The 22,409-nt window shown below is 43.4% G+C and overlaps 1 protein-coding gene across 1 annotated transcript in view; it reads left to right on the top strand.

Moving 5' to 3' along the window:
- Positions 1-1,938: 1,938 nt before the first annotated feature.
- Positions 1,939-22,409, top strand: part of LOC140256334 (calcium-activated potassium channel subunit beta-2) — a 106,825-nt gene continuing 86,354 nt past the window's right edge. Inside the window, exon 1 of the mRNA XM_072344783.1 lies at positions 1,939-2,023. Within this exon, the coding sequence (XP_072200884.1) occupies positions 1,986-2,023 (38 nt within the window). The 5' untranslated portion in view covers positions 1,939-1,985. The remainder of the gene's footprint in view (positions 2,024-22,409) is intronic.

The raw sequence follows: 22,409 nt of genomic DNA, 5'->3' as shown, positions 1-22,409 counted from the left end.
AAAGCATCCGTACTGCAGAGATGAATGAGGGTGACACAGTGGCACTGTAGCTACCAGGAGGGTAGAGAGAAAAAGGCCACTGCAAGCCTTTGGAGAGAAGGAGAGCTACTGAGATAAAAACATTCCTCTATGCAAAGTAATAGAAGCAACATATCAACTGGAATATTACCTTCAGAAAATGTGTAATAGTGTATATTTGACCTCCCGGATAAATTAGATGGACTAAAGTGATTTTTCCCTTCTTCAGCTTCTGAGATGCTCTAATTCAAGGATAAATGTATACAGATGGAAGAAAATCATGTTGACAAGTCAGCACAGAGCTTCTTCCAAATGCACAAAAAAGGAAAACAAATCTTATTTAAAGCTTCACACAGAACCCTCTTTCCCAGTGTAGCAGCTCCCTGCTGTGCAGAGGGCCACACGCAGTGAATAAGTTGATCAGCAAAACATGTCAGCGAGGCAAGCGCAGCAAATCAGTAATGACCTTGTCTTGAAGAATTAAAGCTTGACTGGAGCACTGCTGGCTGAGAGCTGTCCTCAGCTACACTGAGCTGCCCTGCAGTAAGGCCAGCAGGCGTGAAAACAAGCCCATATTGCCAGCACACCAGCAGTACAGGCAGACTGCAGAGCAGGGGCTGTCGGTGCCCTGATCATCCTGAGCGTGGTTCCCCACCACACACACTCCTTCAGAAAACAAGGCTCAAAGGAGATGCTGACTGCATGGGCCCAGCATCAGCTTTATGTCTGCAGTGGTTCTTTCCCACCTCTAGTGCTCTACGCAGCATTTCCCAGCTGTGGGCTCAAAGCAGATTTCCCTTATCCTAGTAAATAGCATGACCTTAATTTCTGTCACCACCACTTGATCAGCCTCACTGAAGTAGGGCCAGATTTGTGCTGAAATGAGAGGAGAATCTGCTCCTAACTTTAAACAAAAACAAAAACTAAAAACAAATGAGTTTACTACACCCTGGGAATTTTCCAACATGACACATCCATCAATTTTCCTTCCTGACTAATGCTTGGCAAAATGGAACTGTCAAAACTTTTTAATTTAAACCAAATTGTTTGTTATTTGTTCCAAGCCACATATTAAATGTCAGTGTGAAAAGTTTCCACGCAGCCATTGCGGGCACACGTTGCTACTCTTTGACCTACACTAAAGAACAGCCCTGGAGAAGCCAAAACCCGCTGAGGGACAGTGTGCACACAACTGGGCCCCGTGCCTTCTGCTGCTGCAGTAAATCCCATTTGTGCCCTGCACATTCCCCTCATCCTAAAGTCTTTAGAGGTGAAATCATTAACTCTCCTTCTCCATTTTTATTCTTTTGGCACTGAAAAATCCCTCTGTGGCAATGACAGTTCGGCATATTTTCTCCACCTGCTCATCACGCCCTTAGAAAATTAAGTTATTAATCATCTAAACATTCACTTCTGCTGCACCAAGGCTCTCTGGCCAGGAAGTCCCATAGGTGACTGTTTCAAATATCACTCTCTATTGAAGATTTTTGGATTAAAACAACAGCTTAAGTATGGACAAATGCACCTTGTGATAACTGCTGCCCAGAACTATGCTTTTAGAGTAGTCAACTGAGCTCCTAGCTTATGTTTCACTAATTCGATTACTTGGTCCAAAAAAAAGAAAGAAAAAAAAAAAAAAGAGGAAAAAAAAATAAATCCTAATCCCACACTCACTGTGTGCTTTATCTGAGGTCTACACTTACAGCAAAGCATTGCCTGCAAGAAGGAAGAGAAGTTTGCAGCAAAATTGTTTTGTAACAGATGTATCAATGGAAAAAGTTAGTAACTGGGAGTGTTCTCTCTTTCCCTGTCTCTCAGTTGCTATTAGTGCTGGTCTTTAGGGTGTAGCTTTCCTCTTGGGCTTCTGTGTTTGTTTTACGTACTGCTTTCCTGTTCCTTTTGGTCAGGAGCCTTTTTACAATCAGGCGAGACAATACTGAGCAGCAGCGCCGAATCTGCAGGACAAAATGAGCCTTTGCTTCAAATATCCAAGAGACAAATGGAGGTAAGTAGAAACAAATGGCTCGAGCTGCTTGGGTTGGGGGTTTGCTTTCGGCTCATTATTTGGAGGCTGATAACACCTGGTACATTGGATTTATTTGGGTTTGTTTTCTCCTGCAGTTTGACTGCAATTTTAAGAATGTAACTAAAGCCTGGCTTGGAAATACACTGCAGAAGTAATTGTATTCAGGCCTTTGTTAGGGATTATGGAGAGTTGGTTAGGATAGGAATCCTTTAAGCAGGTTTTGCTGGGCCTTCATGGCAGACCTTAAATACATTTTCCCTCCTTTTTTTCCCCTCCATTGTGCAAAGCATCTCTGTACTCCCAATTCACTGCACACACTATATAGATAATCAGAGAGTTTGTCCTGCTACTATTATCTTCTTGTATTTCATATATACTACAGAGGTTGTATTTGCTCAGCTGTAGTGAATCCTGTTATAAAAGCAGGGTGCAGAGGGCAGTTTCTGGATGCGCAATGAATCTCTGTAACTAATAAAATACAGCACTTGCCCTGCTGGAAGTATCAATGTGAAGCCATAATGCTAGCACAGAGCTGACAGGGCAAGCGATCCCACTTCGTAATCCTATAATGTTGATACAGTTTGGTGGTACCAGCATAAAAGAGATACTTAGAGCTAAGCTGGACTTTGAGATACATTGAAAATGGTGTCTTTAAAGGAAAACCATTCAGTGCAAGATTTGATGACATGCAGATCTTCTACCCACAGGGTGTCATATCTGGCACTTGGGTGGATGAAAATAGTCTGGTATATTGCACTGTACAAACATGGAGAAGGTTTGTGGGGAGAAAGGGGTACGTATCATAGACATACGTATCATACGGATCCAAACAACACAGCTCACGTGTGTCGAGAGCAGGCAATAAAAACTGAAAAATTCTAGCCATCTCTTCTTTCCATTTTCTACATTATCTTTCAAGTATCTTGGAACTTACTGAGATGCAGAGGGTTTTTTTTCCTGTACTTCTGAATACTTCTGAAAATAATCATTTCTTCTCTGCAGACTGTTTCTGGTATCAAACCCCAAGTCACCCAAAGCGTTACATGTGCACCTATGGCATGGTTTTGTTTCTTTGTTTCCAAATGCATTACCGTGACTTTTCAGCTCCAAGAAAAAGAATCTGTTATTTTCTGCTTTCTTTTCATTCAATTTTACGTCTGCTTAGGACTTTTGACAGAAAACAGTGCAGGTCAAACAGCACAAAGTTAGTTTGTATATCAAACAGAACAAACACTTCCCTGAAATATTTTGCAGCATCTGAATCATCTTTCTGTCAGCCACATCACCTCTGGCTGCTCCTGTTCGCTTCCTGCCCAATCTCCTCTCCCACACAGACACAAATTCCTTGGGGGAGGGAATTTCATTTATTAGGTGTTCGTGCACTGCTTCTAAGTGCCTGCCTATTAGATATATAGCAGTGTAGCACAGATGATAACTAAAATATGCTGGCTTAATTCATCCCTTTCCATAGCAAAAAGTTCAGTAAGTTTTACATGGCAGTACCAGACCTCAAATTAAGTTTACTCATCAGTTTCAGGGAAAAACTGAGTTAAACTGCATTTATTCTGGCAAACCTATGCCCAGAGAGCTGAGTCACTCTGCCCAAAGCAACAGCTATGGCTCACTGGAACATTTGCTTTTTCAGAGTACATCCTCCTCCACCAATGTCTCCAATAGGCTTCCTGCTGCAGATGTTTGCTTTAAGAAGTGGCACTGAGACAGAAACAGGGACAGCCACATTTCCAAGCTATCAGAGTGGTGTCCTGAGAAGACAGGATGAGGTGGGACCAGCCAGCCTTTCCCTCCTGAGCTCTCATCTGGAGCACAGAGCTTGGCTTTCTGCTGTGAGCCGTTCAGAGTCAGAAGTTCTCTGTTCCTCACATTTTGCCCCACATTATTCTAAATGGGTTTCTAAAATAAAAAGGTGGAATCTTGATGTATTGGCTGTTAATATACAGATGGTAGCAAATGTACAGAAGGAATAAGCAAAGGAAAACTCACCAGTGGTGGTGCCTTGGCTGAAGTAGCTGGGGCAGTCCTCACTGGTGAGCAATCTCCAAGAGATGCTGCCTCAGTGGGAGTCAGCCCTTAAATGAGGTCTCAGAGGGGATGGAGTTGAGCTCTACCCCTTCCGGGAGCACAGCTACATCACTCTCACCTGTGCTCCCACAGCTGACCCCACACTTGCCTCAGCTGATTAATCAGAGGTTCAGGCTGTGATTACCAATCTCCCATACACTTGACAACTGTAGAATACAGAGTTTGAGAGAAATAATGTACAAAGTACTCAAAACAGTATTCACCTGTTAAATAACATGATGGGAGTCAGTAGGGACATAAGAATAAAATGCACCAGAGTAGCCAACAAGAAGGAAGAAACAAAAGCAAAACCAAAAAAGCTCATGGACAATACATGGTAGTCACACGGAGATCAAAAAGCCTCTCATGTAACATAGCCATAGGAAAAGAACTGACTGATCCCAAAGGAAATTATCGGAATGGCATATTGAAGTCGTCAGGCAAACTTGAATATAAGACATCTTAAAAATGGAGGAAAGTAACAACAGAAATGTCAGAAAGTAAAATACTCTCAGAAAGAAAGCATTGGGAACAGGCAATAACAGAAAACGAAAATCTTCCATTCAGTTGACTTGCCTACTAATCGATGCCAGATGTTTGACAGCCATCTAAAATCATTTCAGAAGATCATTAAGAAATAGTTGCCTTCCCATCCCCTCAATTAGAGAAAATCACCACACCTTTTTATGTTGAGAGTTAATTGATGTGTGCCATGTCACACATCATGCCTCTGCATCTGACAGAAAGCAAAGCAGAGACTTCGAAAAGTGACTTTGAACAGCAAATTACGCTTAACAAAGAGTGTTTCAGCTGTCGTTTCTTAATGAAATTTCTGCTTTTACATAAAATAGTTTTCTGACGCTGTATGCCCTGGGCAGTATGAAGCTATATTGCAACCAACAGTTATCTATTCATTCCTTATTATACTTCTGTGTTTAAGGAAGAGGAAGGAAAAATCCAATTACATATCCAAAACTTCTAGTGAGTTACTGAGAACTATTTACAAAATTAACTCTCCAATATATATTTTATTCCTCTGGATACATCTGCAGACATTAAAAATCACCTGAAAGTTTCAGGTCTAAAAGTGGGGTTTTACATCAACTTCTCTGCCCCCCCTTCTTTTGCTTTCCGCTTCCCTGACTCTTCCTATGGGACCTCATTCTAAAAACTTGTATTAAAAAAGCAACAACAAAACAAGGCAAAAGATGCACTCAACCAAATCTACTCAAACAATAACTGTTATCAAACAGGAGAATAATCATGGGAAGAAAAAATAGCCAGCTCTAGGCCAGCAATTCAGCGTTGTCTTAATTCATTACATTTTAGTGCTTTGGATGAGGTTCCAAAAAAGAAAACAAAAGTGCAGCTCATCCTCAGGATGAGCACTGCCTGGCCTCTATTGGTTGGAAGGGAATACTTCCATCCCTGTCACAGTACAGCTTCTCTTGGAGAACTGCAGACTAATCACATTTGTTACAATTACAGTTTGAAAGGCAACCACATAAGTACAATAGTCCCAAACTTCCATCTTGCCAAAACATCCAGATTACTGCTCACCATCTTACAGGCAAAATTAGCACGCGTTTCCCATTTCCCAGTGCTAAGATGTGCACGTCCCCTGAGGATTAGCATGTTTCCTTGAAGCATTAGTAAAGCACACAGATATTTCAGCAGCAGATATTTTCTTTGACAGACCAGCATCACAGACAGAACCGATCAGCTGCTCAGCTGTTAACATAGCTTTTACTTTTCACTTGTTTGTTTGTGGGTAAAGCTGGAATCTCCATCACTGATGACTTTTGAATACCAGTTCGACAGGCCATGAAGCTGTGGTATAGGTTAAGTTGAACACGGCCAAGGGAGCAGGCAGACAAGATGACCTTTAAGGGGCCTCTCACTCTCCATTTTCTATTATTTCTGTAATTTGATGCTTCTGTTTCACTGTCTAGACAGCTGGCCTGCACTAGTAGACAAGTAACAGAAGCGATGCAGGATGGTTTAGATGAAGCCAGCTTGGTGTGTTTGCTTTTGCTTTAAGAGCACAGTCCTCCTGCTATGGAGGAGAGCTAACAGGCTATGCACACAGCTGGTCTTCGTGTTGCCAAACACCTGAAGAGCTAAAACCCTTCACAGGAGTAGAATGGCTGTGCATACAAACATAGCTTTTTAGAACATACCTAGTTGCCTATATCAGTCTGCGATACCATCTGAGTGACGTCTTCCTCCACTGTATTGACACAGTTGCTCTGATTTTTAAGTGGGGAAATGCACTTCATCTGTGTGTTAGGAGGCCAAACAACTGGTTTTAGTTTCTCTGGATCCTGTATATTACACATGCATTTAATACTTTCAGGAATATTGTAAAGAGATCAAAAGACCTGAATGTAGAGCTGCCTACTAATCACAAACCAAATTATCTTAAAAAACATGTCTTCGCTTGAGCAAGAAGGGCCAGGGCAAGAGAACTTTTCATCTTACTGCAGCACTCTTACTCCAGATTTACAATTGCAAAAGCACATGTGGGAAACTTAAGATTTATCCGAGTCAGAAAATGCCTGGATTTTAGTTCTTCCACTGCCGAGATGTACAACTGCTCCCATTATTTCAGAGGTGAGGTTTAATGGTGTTTTTAATCACCCTCTAATACCTTTTTAAAATACATTTTTTTGAAAGGCTCCTATTTTTGGACCTTAAGCCTCATAATAAATTTAAACCTGTGAATGCAGTTCAGTGCAGATTCACATGTTGAGTCACAGATCCTTTTCCAGTACCACGCAATATCTCATCATGTCCATGTAAGGGGATTGGCAGTAGCTTTGGAAATATCTGTCCTCTTTCCCAGTTCACACTCCTGAGCCACACTTCCTGCTTTTTTCCTTTTTCTTTTCTTTTAATAAAAGCAAATAAACCTGTTGTCTCTAAGCATCGGATACTGTCTCAGTAACAATCTCTGTATCGGTACATCATTCCGTAGGGTGTTAACAGAAGCTCTGAAATTTGTTATAACCTTGGTGGTCTGAACCTTCCACTGCTGAGATTCATGGCAGGCTGAGAAGATCCATTTTTCCCTCTCTTGTCTTTTTCAGTCAGCACCAACTGAGCTGAGCCAAACAAATGGTTCACATAGTTGTTATCCATCACATACCTACTCTTTTATCATACCTTTGCAGCATGTTAAAAATCAATGCTAATGTCTTCTCAGTTATTATTAAACTGTTTCTCAATGCTTTAAATCTCTAGAATGCCCAAGCTGATAAGGTGATCAGAACCAAACCATTCCCAACACTGCTGGCTTAGCTGGGTGTGCAGAAGCACAGTGCCTTCCCAGGAGTGCATTTGACTCACCCATTGCTTCCTTTTACTCAAGTACATGCTGCCATGTAACGCTATGAGCTGTACTTCCATAGGGAAGCACCTAGTGACTGTTTTTTACATATGAGCTTTGCAGTCCTATTGCCAAGCCAGGTAGACAAGAGCTTGGTTTCCTCCCCTCTGTATTAGTAAGGTGGCTCTTGCTATGTTTTTTTAAGCCTTAAGTACTACAAGGATTTTAGGAGACCCCAGGCACAGCCACCAGCCCAGCTCCTGATGTAACAGTAAAGCAGTGCTTGAGCAAGACAGGTTTTTCTTGCTAGAACCTGGTAATCAACATCTGAAAACATGTTGAAAAACTCTTTGAAACAATTTATAATCTAATTCTGTGGACTTCAATAGTTCAGATAAACATCCGAGCATGTTTATTGAAGGAAACAAACTGCCATTCTGAACAGCTGGAGGTTTAACCATCCCCAGAGCAAAGTACATCAAACCCAGAGATGTGGCAAAGCACCACACAGCTGCACGTGTGTCATTTTGATGGTCACACAGGAACACCCTCAGGGCAGGAGAGGATTAATGAAAACTGTGAAACCCCCAGTGCCTCATTTCTGAGCTACCCATGGCAGTATATTTCTTCTTCCATTTTCACTTTGTTCTTAAAGCTTCAGTCTTCATTTAAACCCTCTAAGGAAACCCTCTGCAAGATAGATGTACTCTCCTTTTCAGTAGAAGCCTTTCAAAACAAGAAATACCAAAATCTATTTAACAATGCCCCTCATGTCTCTCTTTCTCTCTCATCTTCTCCAAATTTTAGTTCAGAAAACAGCTTTCACTTGTAGCAATTCCATTGCCACAATCCAGATAGTATGGATTATTTTCACAGTGATACTCTAATGCTAATGTGCAGGAGTGGAAGGCAATTTGCTATCCTAACAAATTACTTTTGTCCTTGGATTAAACAGACAGGAAAGGCCGTGTCCCTGGTTAATTGGAAACACTAGATATATACTCCTAATGTTCTATACATTAAGTCAAACGTTGGAGTTGTTACTAACATTCAAGTTAACTCCTACAAAATTAGAACTATACTCATTTTTAAGGAGAAACCTCCTTGGAAGTAACTTGATGTACTGTTTTGAAAGACATCAAAAGATCACCCTTCTGTAATGACCAGGGAGATGTGGACCCAAACAACAATGCCTAGGTATTTATACCATAGGGTCTTCTCAGAGATGCTCATCAGGGTTTGTTATATATAATGCACATCAAGCTCAAAATATATATATACCACAAAACACATTTCATTATGTCTGACCATGGGATACCAAAGTATCCATGAAATGAAAGGCATGAGGCCTAATTTATGTCCGGCAGTACAACATAGAAAGCCAGCGTGTGAAATACAAGATCTACCTCATTGTAGGTCATGAAGCTAGGGGTGTTTAGATAGAGCTGTATGGAAAATCTTTGCCTGGCAGAAGGAAGTTTGAATTTGGAAGAATATTTCTGATAGGTTTGAGAAGTGAGCTCACCTTCAGACTGTGGTGTGAGTGCCTGTTCAGTGAGCACACACAGTGGCTGATCAGCAAGGACATGGGGAGCAGGGCCAGGGGAAGGGAGATAGAAAAGCTGCACTACCCTTCACAGCTTTGCTCAGGATCAAACAAGCTCATCTCTGCTTGTGAACCCTAGGGCCTGACCAGCAGCTGTGTGGGACAAAATTGATTAGTATCTAGCAACCAGCTCTTGGTGAAGTCACCTTCAGACTAGTCAGGGGTAGTCCTTAAACAGCCTGTTTCCAGAGCTGATCACCATGTATCTTTGCATCATGGCCATCCATCACACCACAAGTTCCTCATCTAAATACTGCCAACAGCACTGTGAGTAGCTCAGCACTGACACTCCCTCCTTTTCCCTCTGCATCTTATTATTTAAGTTGCTGCTGGCAAAGAAAAGTGACTGTGTCCACAGTGACATTAGCAGAACTGGCAGCTTAATCAATGCTGATCCATCCCTCCTCACCTCTGCTGCTCCTTTTTGAGGCAAAAGAGCTCTGTAAATTCACCACTGTGCCCAGCCAGCCAGAAATACTGCTCATTTTCCAGAAAGCCTTGGGTACCCTGACTGCCTCCAATTGCACACGCTATGTCCCCCTTGGCCGTGCAAGGTCTCAAGCAGAGCCACAGCCAGGAGCCCTGGAGCACGTTTCTCCCCCAGTCAGCAGGAACATCTCTGCCAGCCAGCAGGCAGATCAGGGAGCCCTTCTGCGGCCCACAGATCGATCATCACGAGGCAAATAGGTTTACAATAGCACTAAGGGCAGAGCAGTCCCAGAAAGGCAGAGTGTTTGAGAGAGACCTTTCTGCAACCAAAGAAACTTGCTGAAAAACTTTACAAAACCTTGGATTGTAAACAGTCCCTCATCTCCCCCACTCCAGTATCTGTCCCAGCTTCATTCATCCACAAGGCCTAAAGAGGCAGTGCAGGGCAATTGCTTCACCTACTGGTCTGTCCTCCATCCAATGTATCCAAACCACTGCCAAGGCAAAACCTGTGCCAGGAACAGGAGCACTTGTCCTGAAGCCCAGCACACTCAGACATCACTTTCCTGTTATTCACCCCATCCCAACATAGATGTGACCTCACCGTATAGATGTGCTTGTTGTACTGGTAACAGTAGGATAGTTACCTACAGACTCCTCTATCTTTGCAAAATAAACTCAAGGAGGATTTTGGGACCATGCCGATGTATGCAGGTTTCTCTAAGGGGGTCAATGAAAGTTTTTATTTCTCCCATTCCAAAATAACTCTCCTCCCTCCCCCACGCAGCCCTGATAGGTTCTGCATTTCAGGAGGAACATTTCCACCTTGTCAATATTCCCACTGAAGTAAATGCAGGGAGCTGGTTGCTTAGTATCTCCAGATTGCACAGTGATATGAGCCTAATCAACTCTGTCTGAATTTTCAGGTCTCATTGAAAAGCATATCTTGTCTCCCTTGTCAGTACTGCCTCATTTTCCTCTTCCACTAAGCAATTATTTAATTTACTGGCAGTACCAAGCACTGACAGACAACATAGTTCATAGGACTGACTAAGGGCCGTAGTCTGGAGCTGAAGGACTCTGATCCCAACAGTCACAACAAGCTTGAATGATGTGTCCCAGTTTCCCTATCTTTGACATTAAAAGCAGTGTTTTTACTCCCAGTTGAGTCTGGAATGATTACATCCTAAAAATATTCACTGTTAAATACTTCTACCAGTCTAATCGTCATGTTTATAGTGTGATGACTTGCACAAATAAGGGACTGGAGAACAACCCTAGTTACAGACCAGCTGAAGTATGAGGTCTAACTTAATTTCCTGGCTCTTATACATGTAATGAGAGACCCTAGATAAGGTCTGGGCTTCAAGTCTCCTCTTCTACTATGGGAAACTCAACCTTTTCCTCTCAAGAAGTTGAATCATTCTTATTTTTGTGTTTGAAGACGTACTTATTACTGTCTTCAAACATGTTGCCACATACATAGTTCTAGTGTGGATTCAGTTTATTAATAAAGGATTGAAAGGAATAAGACTTTTTCTCTTTGCCAGATCTCGATGCAGAGGCTGGCAGGGCTGAACGCGGGAGGAAAAGGGCTGGGATTCAGAGAGGTTGGGTTCGTTCTGGTTTCATCCCTAAATCCCCCAGCCACCAGAAGTACAGAGTGCCCCCAAGTCCCGGAGCCCTGGGGACCCCTGTGCCTGCGGAGCCCGAGGCAGGGCCGCCCGGGGCCTCTAGGTGCTGCTCTTCCCCCAGCAATGGGCTGGGAGCTGCGGGGAGGCGCGGCGGGGGGATGCTGCAGCGCTCCGCATCCCCACAAAGTGCTTTTTGGAAGCATCTCGGTCACCGTCGAGTACACCAGCACTGCAGCCGGATGGCCAGCCGTAGCCAACTGCTTTCTGCGGGGACTGCAGAGAAAAGATCCGACAGCACGGTCTCCAGCGTGTTTTATCTATAGCTGTAGTTTGGCTTCTTGCGCTGCCAAGGGAAAAAGAAGGGGTTAAACTGAGCTCCTGCTATCATGGTAGGAGTTAACCCCATTAGGTTAAGAACAGGGGCACAAGTGATTTAACCATCCCTGGAGATGTTCAAGGAACATGTAGATGTGGCACCAAGAGACATGTTTTAGTAGGCATGGTGAGGCTGGGTCAGTGGTTGGACTAGATGATCTTAGTGCTCTTTTCCAGCCTTAGTGATTCTGGGATTCCAAGGAGAGCAGAAACATTCAAAGCTGTTGTTCAAAGGGAGTGGTCATAGAGACTGCGAATCCTCCGAAATATTAATCCTCTTTTAGCAAAGGGATGGTGCATGGTCAGTCACATCTCAGAGAATGACCGTTTAATTGTGCCCATCTGGGAACCCTGCTCTAAACAAATGCATTTGAGGCCTATACGTGAGCTCTGGCAGCTGCTGCATGGCATGCTGATGTGTTAGAATTACACCGTGCTGCTCAGAACAAGGTCTCAGATATGTGGTGAGAATGAGATGGATGGCAGAGAAGAGCAATGGTGGGGTGCAGAAATGGGAGCAGATGGAAAATACTTTCCTGCAGCTACCTGTCTTTTGCCAGCCACTGTCATTCCCCTGCTGCTTTGTAGAGCAAACTCTTCCTGTCTGTGTGGATAAACAGCCTCTGGGCAAAAGTGTCAGCAAAGCACAGCTTCCCCAGTGCTGAAAACAGAAAGGAACCTAGGGAATCCATCCTGATGCTGGAGGCACCGGTGCCCACAGAGATGCAAGCCCCAGCTTATTGTGGGGACTCAGCTGCCACCATTGCTCAGACACAAGGCAGGTCCCTGTGAATAGACAAGCTTTCGTAAGACACTTTTGTGGGGAATCAATTCTGACATCTCACCTATTAGCCAAATCCTCACATTTCCCCGCTGTGGACATGCAAACACCACAGCTTTCTTGCACTGGGAATTGGAGCATTATTTCTCATTTCTATGGCATTTGTTGATATTGCTGTAGGCGCTTGGACTTTGAGCAAAGAGGAGGCAGTTTATGCTTTTCAGTACAGGCATATGTATGTGTCTGTGTGCATGTTCTGAAACTAATGTAGTGATACTAATGTTGGGTATTTTGCTGCTGGAAAAGAGTGAGCATCACGCATGTCTTCAACACTACAAGAATCATAGAATGGTTTGGGTTGGAGGGGGCCCCAAGGATCATCAGGTTCCAACCCTCTGCCACCAACCTCCAGATCTGGTACTAGACCAGGTTGCCTAGGGCCCCATCCAACCTGGCCTTGAACACCTCCAGGAATGGGCACATCCACATTCTCTCTGGGCATCCTTTTCCTGCACTTTATCACTCTCTCTGTGAAGATCTTCTCCCTGACATCCAAACTAAACCTTCCCTCCTGGAGCTTAAAACCATTCCCTCTCATCGTCTCTTGCCCTGTTTTACTGTACCTCCTGTAATTAGGTTTTATGTCAGAGCTCAGAGGCCCTTTTCTGTGTCAGACAATGCATCAGCAAATTTTGGCTAAGAATTGAGGATTAGCATCTATGGGAAGTGGGCCAGAATTTGTGGCAGAACACAGATTTCTTTTTTCACCAAATTGAATCTTAACAAATATCAGTGGGTGTAGTAATTGACTTGTTGGATGAAATATGCCTTTTTCAATCACATTATTTGTTCCAAAATACTTCTAATATTTTCTCAGTAGGTTGATTTATTAAAACCACTTTGCAAACTGAGAAACTGGAGCTTTTCCCTTCAGCCTTTAACGTGGCTGATGCCCTGCATTTGGGACTACTAACACAGACTCGTTGTAAGCTTCCCTAAAATACAGAGGTAATTATCTGCTTTTATTGCAGCAGTTTGCAAGACTTCCTGTAACTCTGTATTTCTTGTGGTCAGAGAGTGCCATGAGCCACCTCATGCTGCCAGAGGACAAGGCTGTCCTCCTCCAAGTGTCTGTGGCTGAGAATCAGCACTGCAGAGTCCAGCAAAGCAGATCCTGCCTACAGTCGACTGTGAGTTCACTGTAGCTGGAAAACACTTCCAGCTGGAAGAACAGTCACTGCTAAAAATGGATTCAGGTCAGCTATTACAATGCTTTCTCTCAGGAGGGATATTCAGTGAGCTGATCTGGTCTCCAAGTGCATTTTCTCTTCCCACTGTGGGCAGGCTGTTTTCTTAATCAAAAGTCACCTCGTGTCACACACTTAGCAGCTGCCTTTCTGTCCCCTCATCTTGGATTTCTGTTCCTCTCATCTTGGATTTACTTTCTATTTAGTTGATCCTTAAAAATCCTTCTCAATTTAAGAACTGAACAACAGTTGCCTCCATCAGAGGGTGGTGTTTATGTTCATCTTCAAGACAGCTGTACCTTCCTTTACTCTGTGCCTTCTCCCTTCTTTCCACTCCCTACAGCTGGCTCTGGAGCCTCACATGGCATGAAGTTTAGTTTAGATGTTAGAAGTTTAGATGTTAGTTTAACATCAGATGTTATAAGTAAGACAAATTCATCTTCCAAGGACAGGTGTTATATTTAACAATGTGAGGAACCTTCACTGTGGATATTGAGAAAGCTTAGGGATCACTACAGGTATTTCAGGCTTTTCAGAGGCTTTTTGAGATCCTGCATGGACATTCTTGTTGGCCCAGTCTACCAGTACTGGCCTAAAACACACACTGTGCCACCTCTGAGCAATGGACATGTTCTGTCAATACCCAAGATTCAGATGTATATAATACTGGGACTGATTATGCTCAGGCATGTTTTCTTACAAAATGTTTAGTGCTTTTATTTCTAAGAAATGGAAAATAAAATGAAATGAGACAGCAGTGATAATACCATTGTATGTATGTGGTGTAATGATGAGGCTAGATCAGATAATGAAGGTGTAAAATGGATAAATGTAGGCATTTCTGAAACCTGTAATAAATTCTAAGGCATTGAAAAGACTTCATGATACTAACAAATAACAGTTCATAATACTAATGACAGCAAACTCATACAGAAACCACCTATTCAGAGTGCAAGTCAATGAAGGGAAGTGTTCCAAAATGTAGAAATCATAACAGGACTGTAGAAAATGATCCATGCAATATAGAAAATAATCGGTGCAATTCTCCTACATGTCCTCAGCTTCTTGGCACTGTACTCCACAGTGCACCTTTTGCTTTTCACTTTCATTTGTGCAATGGGGGATGACTATGTTAATGATAACAGTGATTCTAATGCCTATGGCTTTAGCATTAGCAAGTACTATGTATGCTCCTCTACCTGACAGGAAGGAAAGACTGTTACGGCAAAACAATTTATGCTGCCTATGTGTCACCATGTTTATAACCAGGGGAAAGAAAAGGAAATACAAACTCTGTACAGAGTCTCCCAGAAGGCAGGGCTGGGACTTCTCCTTCAGAATTCCCTCATCAGCAGGCAGTGAGGGAGCTAAGGTACAAACCTGGCTATTACACAAGGGATTCCTTCAGACATAAGATCTCCTTCCAGTGACAGCTGCCCCTGTGAGATGCACTCACCTGGCAGCCCAGCTTAGTGCCATGAAACCAGACCCAACTGCAGAGCTCCCCTCCTCCTCAAAGAGCAAGCAATGCATACTCCGCTGACACAATGAGCTTAGCTTTGCAGCAGATGTCATACGTCTGCAAGCAATAGCCATTCCTGTCACTGGTTTTCATATGGAGAAATTGATTTCCCGGACAAAAATCTGCTTTATTGGGAATTAAAATGAATGGCTGCCACATCAACGCAGCACAAGTGTATGGCCAGCAGGACAGCAGCCACGTTTGTGGTGGAACAGCCTTTCCCACTGGTCCCTCCCCTCCATACAATAACTTACTCACTGTACCAGCCTTCCACAGCAACTAAGTACACACATTTTTCTCTTTGCAATTGGCTGCTGCCAAGGGGCTATGCTTGAGAAAATTAGTCTTTATCATTTTAATCATCTAATCTTCATAAACCCTTTAATGCAAAAACAAAAACTACTTAATGCACAGCAAGATAATTAATATTGAAAATAGACTCGGCAGGGGAACTGTAGTACCTGCTGCCTTGCATTAGGTTCCCAGAATAACAGCTTAGTTAGGAGCTTTAAGTATGTTTGTAAGAACAATATAACACATAACAGCAACACTTCCATTTGCTTTTGATATACCCTATTAAGTAACTACATCGCTCAGCACTAAGGCTAACATCACCAATGTCCATGCTGAAATCAAAAAAGCAATGATTTACCTGGCCCAGAAGGAGACGATTTACCTTTTACCCCTCATCCCACCAGATCCTCATATGAGGAAGGATTCTCCACTGGACTGTGTTGGGAGCAGCCTTGGACAGGGTCAGGCTGTGATTCCCACCCAGAGGAAACCCTTTGCAGCAGGTTGAGGAGCCCAGGCTGAGGCTCTCAGCTGCCCTAAAGGCCAGTGGAGCTGATGTTCCTTCTCCCACAAAATAGCAAAGAGATGGCAACTAATCCTGCTAAACACATCTCCCCCTAAGCAAAGTCATGTAACTCATTAATGCCAAGAACTACGTGCTGCCAGCACAGTCTGAAAGGGCTCTGAAATGCCAAAAATAATGTGCACTTATTGAGCACTATACAGATATTAACTAGTTATTTAAGGAACTAATTACTGAGGGAAAGATGTTTATTGCTCTTCCTGAGCATGAAGACCCATGGGAAGGCACTCAGCTTTGGAGGACTGATGGCAGTGGTTCCCATCCTGACCAGTCCCGCATCCACTCTTCACAAAGGGCCATTTCCACATTTACCCCATCCAATTTCTATGGCAGCCGAGTGTTCACAAATCTGCATGACTAATAAGTGTGCATGAAAGTATTGCTATATGCTGCAATTACAGAGACTCCACGAGGAATGCTCAGAGATGGGAGGTTAAAAAAACCTGTACTGAAAATAGGAAACGGTGAGGAAGGAATCAAACAAGAATACAGATTCATTTAATGCTCAGTGGGGGATGGATAAGGACAGCAAAAAAATTCAGAGTGAATTAATGCTGCCAAAGGATTTAAAGGGAATATGGAAGACACTTATTGCATGAGTTTCAGGGGAATGAGAGAAAATGTCCATTAATTAGTAAATTAGGATGGTCATGAAGCTAATGATTGCTAGAATCTGTCTTTAATGATACAGATGAAAGAGATGTGAACAATTTAGAAATGAGGAAAAGCCAATAAAAGATCTCTTCCTAGTCAACATGTGAGAAAATACTCAAGGGAAAATAATCCTACATGCAAATCAGCTGATAGAGATGAGTCCAGGATATGGGGGGAAGTGGCAGAATACCATACTGCCTGTGGTCATCCCTCCTGAATTGTAAACAGAAGACTGGGAGGTGAATAAATAAAAGTGCATGTAGACACTTAGAAGGAGAAATAAATGATCCCCAAACACGTCTTGCTGAAGACTCTACCTTTCTGAAAGAAATCCGTATTGCTTTGAAATGCAGCCAGATGAAACCCGGCCCATCCAAAGGTCCCACAATTGTCCCCAGGTGGCTGCAGTCCCTCATGACAAAGGCCACTGCTGCCAGGAGCTCATTGCTCCTCAATCTGTCAAGAGACTGCAGGCAGGAGGTCCCCATCCTGGCCAGGCACCATGCCACTGCTGAGAGCCCTGGCAGGGAAGCAGGCACTTTGCAGATGGTGTTGAGCACGGCGTGCTGCTGCAGGGCTTCCCAAGCTGTGTGGAGTGACCTTGCTGCAGGACAAAGGTTGTGCTCCTAGCAGGTGGAGGGACAACAACCCTGGCACAGCCCTACAGGGATGCTGCGCCCCATCACAGTCTTGGCACTAATTATAATTAAGACAGAACTTCCAATTAGCAGAACCCCAGTGTAGGATGAACATAACAGTGACCCCAACATTCATTTCTGGGGGTGCTTACACACCCAGCTGCCATGGAGGCAATTCAGCAGCACAAAGTCTCAGACTGCGTTGGTCCAGTGGGAATAAATCTCACCAGACAAACCTGATTGCTTTTTTGATAGAAACAGAAAATTAACGGATGAAGGGAATGCTGGAGTTGTAATATATTTGCATCTGAGTAGAGCGTTTGATACTGTGCCTCATGAAACCTTTGTAGAAGAAATAATTTAAATCAGCTTGGAGATGAACACTGCCTTCTTGATTGAAAACAGGCTAGCAGGCTATAGAGAGGGGTTAACAGAGAGTGACAAAGCAGAGAGCAGAAGATGAGGAATCCTTGGAAGAACCACAAAGCACAATTTTAGAAGTTTTATTTAAGGTCTTGCCTGTTTATGCAGAAATAGAGAAGAAAGCAACATGTTAACAAGTATGCAGATGAGATGACATTAGGAGGAACTAAAAGCCTCCACAAAAGATCCATAGGCATAAGCAGCAGGATAAGAGCACTACAAAATGAACCCAGTGCTTGATACAGCACAGGAGAATTTGACCAGCTTTCTCTGCACTGGAACAGAAGAAACCAATCAGTTTTCATTGGCAGGAGAAAAGGAGATTCAAAACCTGTGGAGACAAGTTGGGAATGAGACAGGGCACTGGGGAGGGCAGCACATTTGGGGCAGCCCTGCTCCTGCCCACCTGGATGCTGCTCTGCTTCTTCTGCACCTGGAACGCTGTGCTCAGTTCTGGGGAACTTATTAGCAAGGAGATATTGAAAAATTGTAGTGAGTTCAGAGAAGAGCAACAAAAATTATCAAGGGGATGGAGAGATTCATTTATAAGGAAAGATTAAAGGAGCTAAATCAGTACTGGAAGAGCTGAATTTGTAATACACTGTCACTCAGAGAAATGGCTGTGGAGAGACATTATAGCCTAGTGCAGAAACACCAAAGTGAGGGAAAAATTCAGCAGCATGGAAGGGTGTCAATGAAAGTACGAGGAATACGAAGTGAGAAAGAGGAAATACAGACTGATGAGCCATAAACATTTCCTGACAAGGGAGGACACACAGCCTTGTCTGTATGAGGCTACCGCTCACTGGGAGTAGTAGCGACAACATCATTTCCTTCCCATAACTTCAAATTTCCTCTCATGAGCTTTTGTTGAGAATGAAGAGTTGGGATTCTGGTCTCTGGAATGTTTTTTTCCTTGATTGTCTGAGTGCATTTACGGTTGGCAGTACACTGGGAGCAGATGCAGATGCATGCACATGGGTTTCCTCTGGTTTGCATCTGTATTTCCCATTTAATTTCCCACACTTGCAGTCACTTGTTGCTTATATGCAGAAGTTCCTCTTCATGTTCTTCAGCAAAGCTGCTCTAGCTGACAGCAGCAAGCTCAGGGCAGATATCCTTAATGCCGTGCCCTAGCTGATACAACTTATTCCTCAGGATTTCAATCTCCTAAGAACTGTGTAAGTAATGCAACACAGCACTTTGTTGTTCTCATCTATTTTGTTTAACTTCATACACTGTATTGCTTTCACTTCTCAGATATTGACTGAGTCAATTCAGCGCCTTGTTCTAATCAGAGCAGCACCGTTTGCATTGTTATACACGTGTACCCATTATAACTGGTTTTTATCAAGTAGTTGGTGAGCTGCCTGTTCCAGAATTAGACAAGGTCTGAATGTTTTAGCTGAGATCAGCTCTCCTGCGCTCAGTACCAGCTACGTGCTGCTCACCAGTGATTTTCTGTGCATTTCTGAGTAGTCTGGTCCTGCTCCCCTCCTCACGACAGTTAATTAAAGCAATTCATGTGAAGTAAACCAACTTCCACGAGTGATTAAACAAAGGGGAAAATGAGGAAGTGTATAAAATCTACCTTGGATTTTAACCGTGTGCTAATATGAAGAAAACATATTTGCTCCCACCCAAAAAGCAGCTGACCAGAAGAAGGCAGAAGGAGGGAGGGTGGATCCTGCTCCTGAGCAGTGCCCAATTCTGCCCAGGTCCTGGCAGCAGCTAAGTGTAAATGTGTGATCTTGGCACAGAGCCGGAGATGTAGTCAAATGGCTCCGTGCAGTCATTTGCATTCTGCCTCCGGATGCTTTCATTTCTCTTGCTTTGAGTAATATTTTTTCAACCTTGTCTTCTCATTAAAATTTCTTCTTCATTATAGTACATTTCAATATAATTTCCTCCCAAACTGAGCTCAGACTACAGCCCGACTAATAAGAATTGCACGATCTGCATTATTATGCACACATAACCCATTATAATTGAATCTTATTCCACTTTAATTGCACGTGTTTACAAACACTGTATTCACCGTGACAGATTATGTGTTTTACTTGATTGTGCCATTAATGATTGAAAAGCCAGTGGCATTTTGCATTAAGCCCACTTTTTGCTTGCATAACAAGTGACAAGATAACACTCTTTTGAAGAGCCATGGCAGAGGTTTCTGACATTCTCTCTCTATTTATTTTTTGTAACTGTTGGATAGAGCTCTGCCACTTTGGAAACACAGCACTTTGTAAATTGAAACCTCCTTCAGACACCCACAGTGTGACAGGATTTGGGTCAAATACTGATATTTGGATGAATTTCATAGAATCATAGAATCAGTGAGGTTGGAAAAGACCTCTAAGATCACCCAGGCCAACCATAAATCCCCACCCCACCATGCCCACTGACCATGTCCCTCAGTGCCACATCTACCCTTTAATTGAAAACCTCCAGTGATAGTGACTCCATCACCTCCCTGGAAATTTGGAGGCCAGATTAATGTCAGCAAGAGCCTTTGCTGCCCTCAGCCCTTTGCATCATCTGGGCCAGCCCATGCTTTGGCACAATTAGAGAAAAGCTTTGCACCCAGAGCTCCCTCTTTGCAGTGTGCTCACATGCCCCCTGACTGCCCAGCAGCTTTGTTTCTGGCCGGTGTGATAAGGTCAGCAGATGCAAAATTGTGTAGGAAATGTCGCCCCTGAGATTTCAGATACTGAAGAGAACTGGGAAATTTGGCAGCACGCTGTGCTGCTTTGGTGCAAGGTCAGTTAGATAAGGTCAGTCAGGATGTTAAATCAAGCTGCTGCCTAGTTTGTCATCAAGTTTTGTAACAGGAACAAGGGAGTCTGATAGCCCAGAATCTCCAGAAGAAAGGAATAATTATTAAAACCAGACCTGTATTTTCACCAAGATTCATAGAAAACGTACTTTCAGATTTTCTACACATTTACCCCTTGTAGAATTAACTGAGAGATACATGCTTCTTCTGGGCTCTGCTCAGCTCCTTCATCACGTTTATCCTGCTGCTCTTTAAGCATCTATGCAGGACATACCCTAAAAGCTGGCCTTCAGACACAGGTAACACCTTGCTGCAGGCCATCCTGCAGCATACCCATTGCAAGCATCTTCCTAAGAGTCCTCCAAACTGGGAAAGCTTTTTGCCACCACTGCATCACAGATCCAGAGGCTTTCCCTGGAGCTTCCCCCATTAGATCAGGCCTCTAATTGGGAGCTGACTTCATGGCTCTAAACATGCAGATTAGTTTATTAAATTTGATCATCATTTAATAGAATACTATTACAGTAGTGAAGGAGAAGAAAGGATTTGTCCTAAGTGAAACAGGTTTTGGCAGAAATCAAAATGCAGCTGATGTGCTCAGCATTTTCAGGATGCGACTGTTTATGGCTTTGACAATAAATAATACATCACGGGCACTGACAAATGGAGCTTCACAAAAGCCCTGTGAAGTAAATCAGCAGTTGTTATCCAGGACAGAGAGGGAGATGGGGCATGAAAAGGTTAAGCATCTTGACCATGAGGGTATAGGGTGCGTGACGCCCAGGTGTGTGCTGGTAGCCATGAGCCCTTTCCTTCCTGATTTTCTTCTGACTGTCACCAGCTGCTGGGAAGAGACACCAGTAATACATTAGGATACAACGTTGTCAGGAGGCAGGAGATAAATTAATGATTTTTATGTTCTGTTTATGGATTTACAGAGAAACTCGGGATTTAATTTGGACAGCCTCAGCTCTGCCATGCCTTTTTGGTTTCATCTATTGGATTTCTGATAACTGCAAAGCCCTCCGGTGGCAGAGGGGATTTGAATTGTTTTGGGGTGGAATTAAGCAGTATAGCACGATGCTGTGTTTATTACAGGAAGGCTTTTGTTTTGTGCTTATAGGGATTTGGGCAGTAACTGTGCTCCTGTTATTAATTGTTGTGCATTATGAGTCATGGTAAACCTACTGCATTGTTTAATCTATTTTCTAGACACCATAAAATGTTTAGAGGTTTCATCTATCTTAAAGTGTGAGATTTGGTCCATCTTTACACTGCCGTGTAGGTAGGAATGGCTGTAAGAGTATACATCAGCAGGCACACAGGTAGCGTGGAGGGGATTTGCTGGCTTTTGTTTACAGTGATTTACACTGCTTGCTGTGAGTTAGGAATGCTTTCGGCTGAACCAGTTTGACTCACACAGCCAGAACGCAGTAAAAGCAGGATCTCATCACTGCAGCTGCCTTGTTCTTTCTTTCCTCCTTCCCTCCTTCCATGTTCTCATGCCTGCCTGCCTGCCATGTCCAGAGCTCCCATCCTGCCTCTGGCCCTGGACACAGCACGCACTGGGGTGATGTTTGCACTCAAGTCAAGAGATCTTTTTTCTAGGCTTGAAGATGCCAACACACCCTTCTTCTTCAGTTATTCCAAGCCCGTAGTCAGGACCCAGCACTGATCAAATGCTTTGGCGTCCTTCAATGAGAAGCGAGGCTGAAGTGGAATGTATTACTATTATTACCAGCTTTTGATACGTAGTCCCCAGGGGAGCTGACATTAGAAGGGTTCTCAGTATACACTGAGGGCTGTTGTCAGCCGGGGCAGCCAGGATGCAGGAGTGGAGGCTTGCAGGTACTTTGTGCTACAGACTGAGGAGGGAAATCTTTTGTTTATGGAGAGCAGCTCTGCAGAGCTGGAAGGAGCCGTTCCTGTAGCACCAGGAGAAGAGTTGTTACAAGGTCAGAGCTTTTAGAAAGGGCAAAGAGAAAACAAACCAGGC

This window comes from Excalfactoria chinensis, chromosome 9 (assembly GCF_039878825.1).
Source record: "Excalfactoria chinensis isolate bCotChi1 chromosome 9, bCotChi1.hap2, whole genome shotgun sequence".
Taxonomy (NCBI): Eukaryota; Metazoa; Chordata; class Aves; order Galliformes; family Phasianidae; genus Excalfactoria; species Excalfactoria chinensis.
This window is presented reverse-complemented; position numbering and strand designations above follow the sequence as displayed.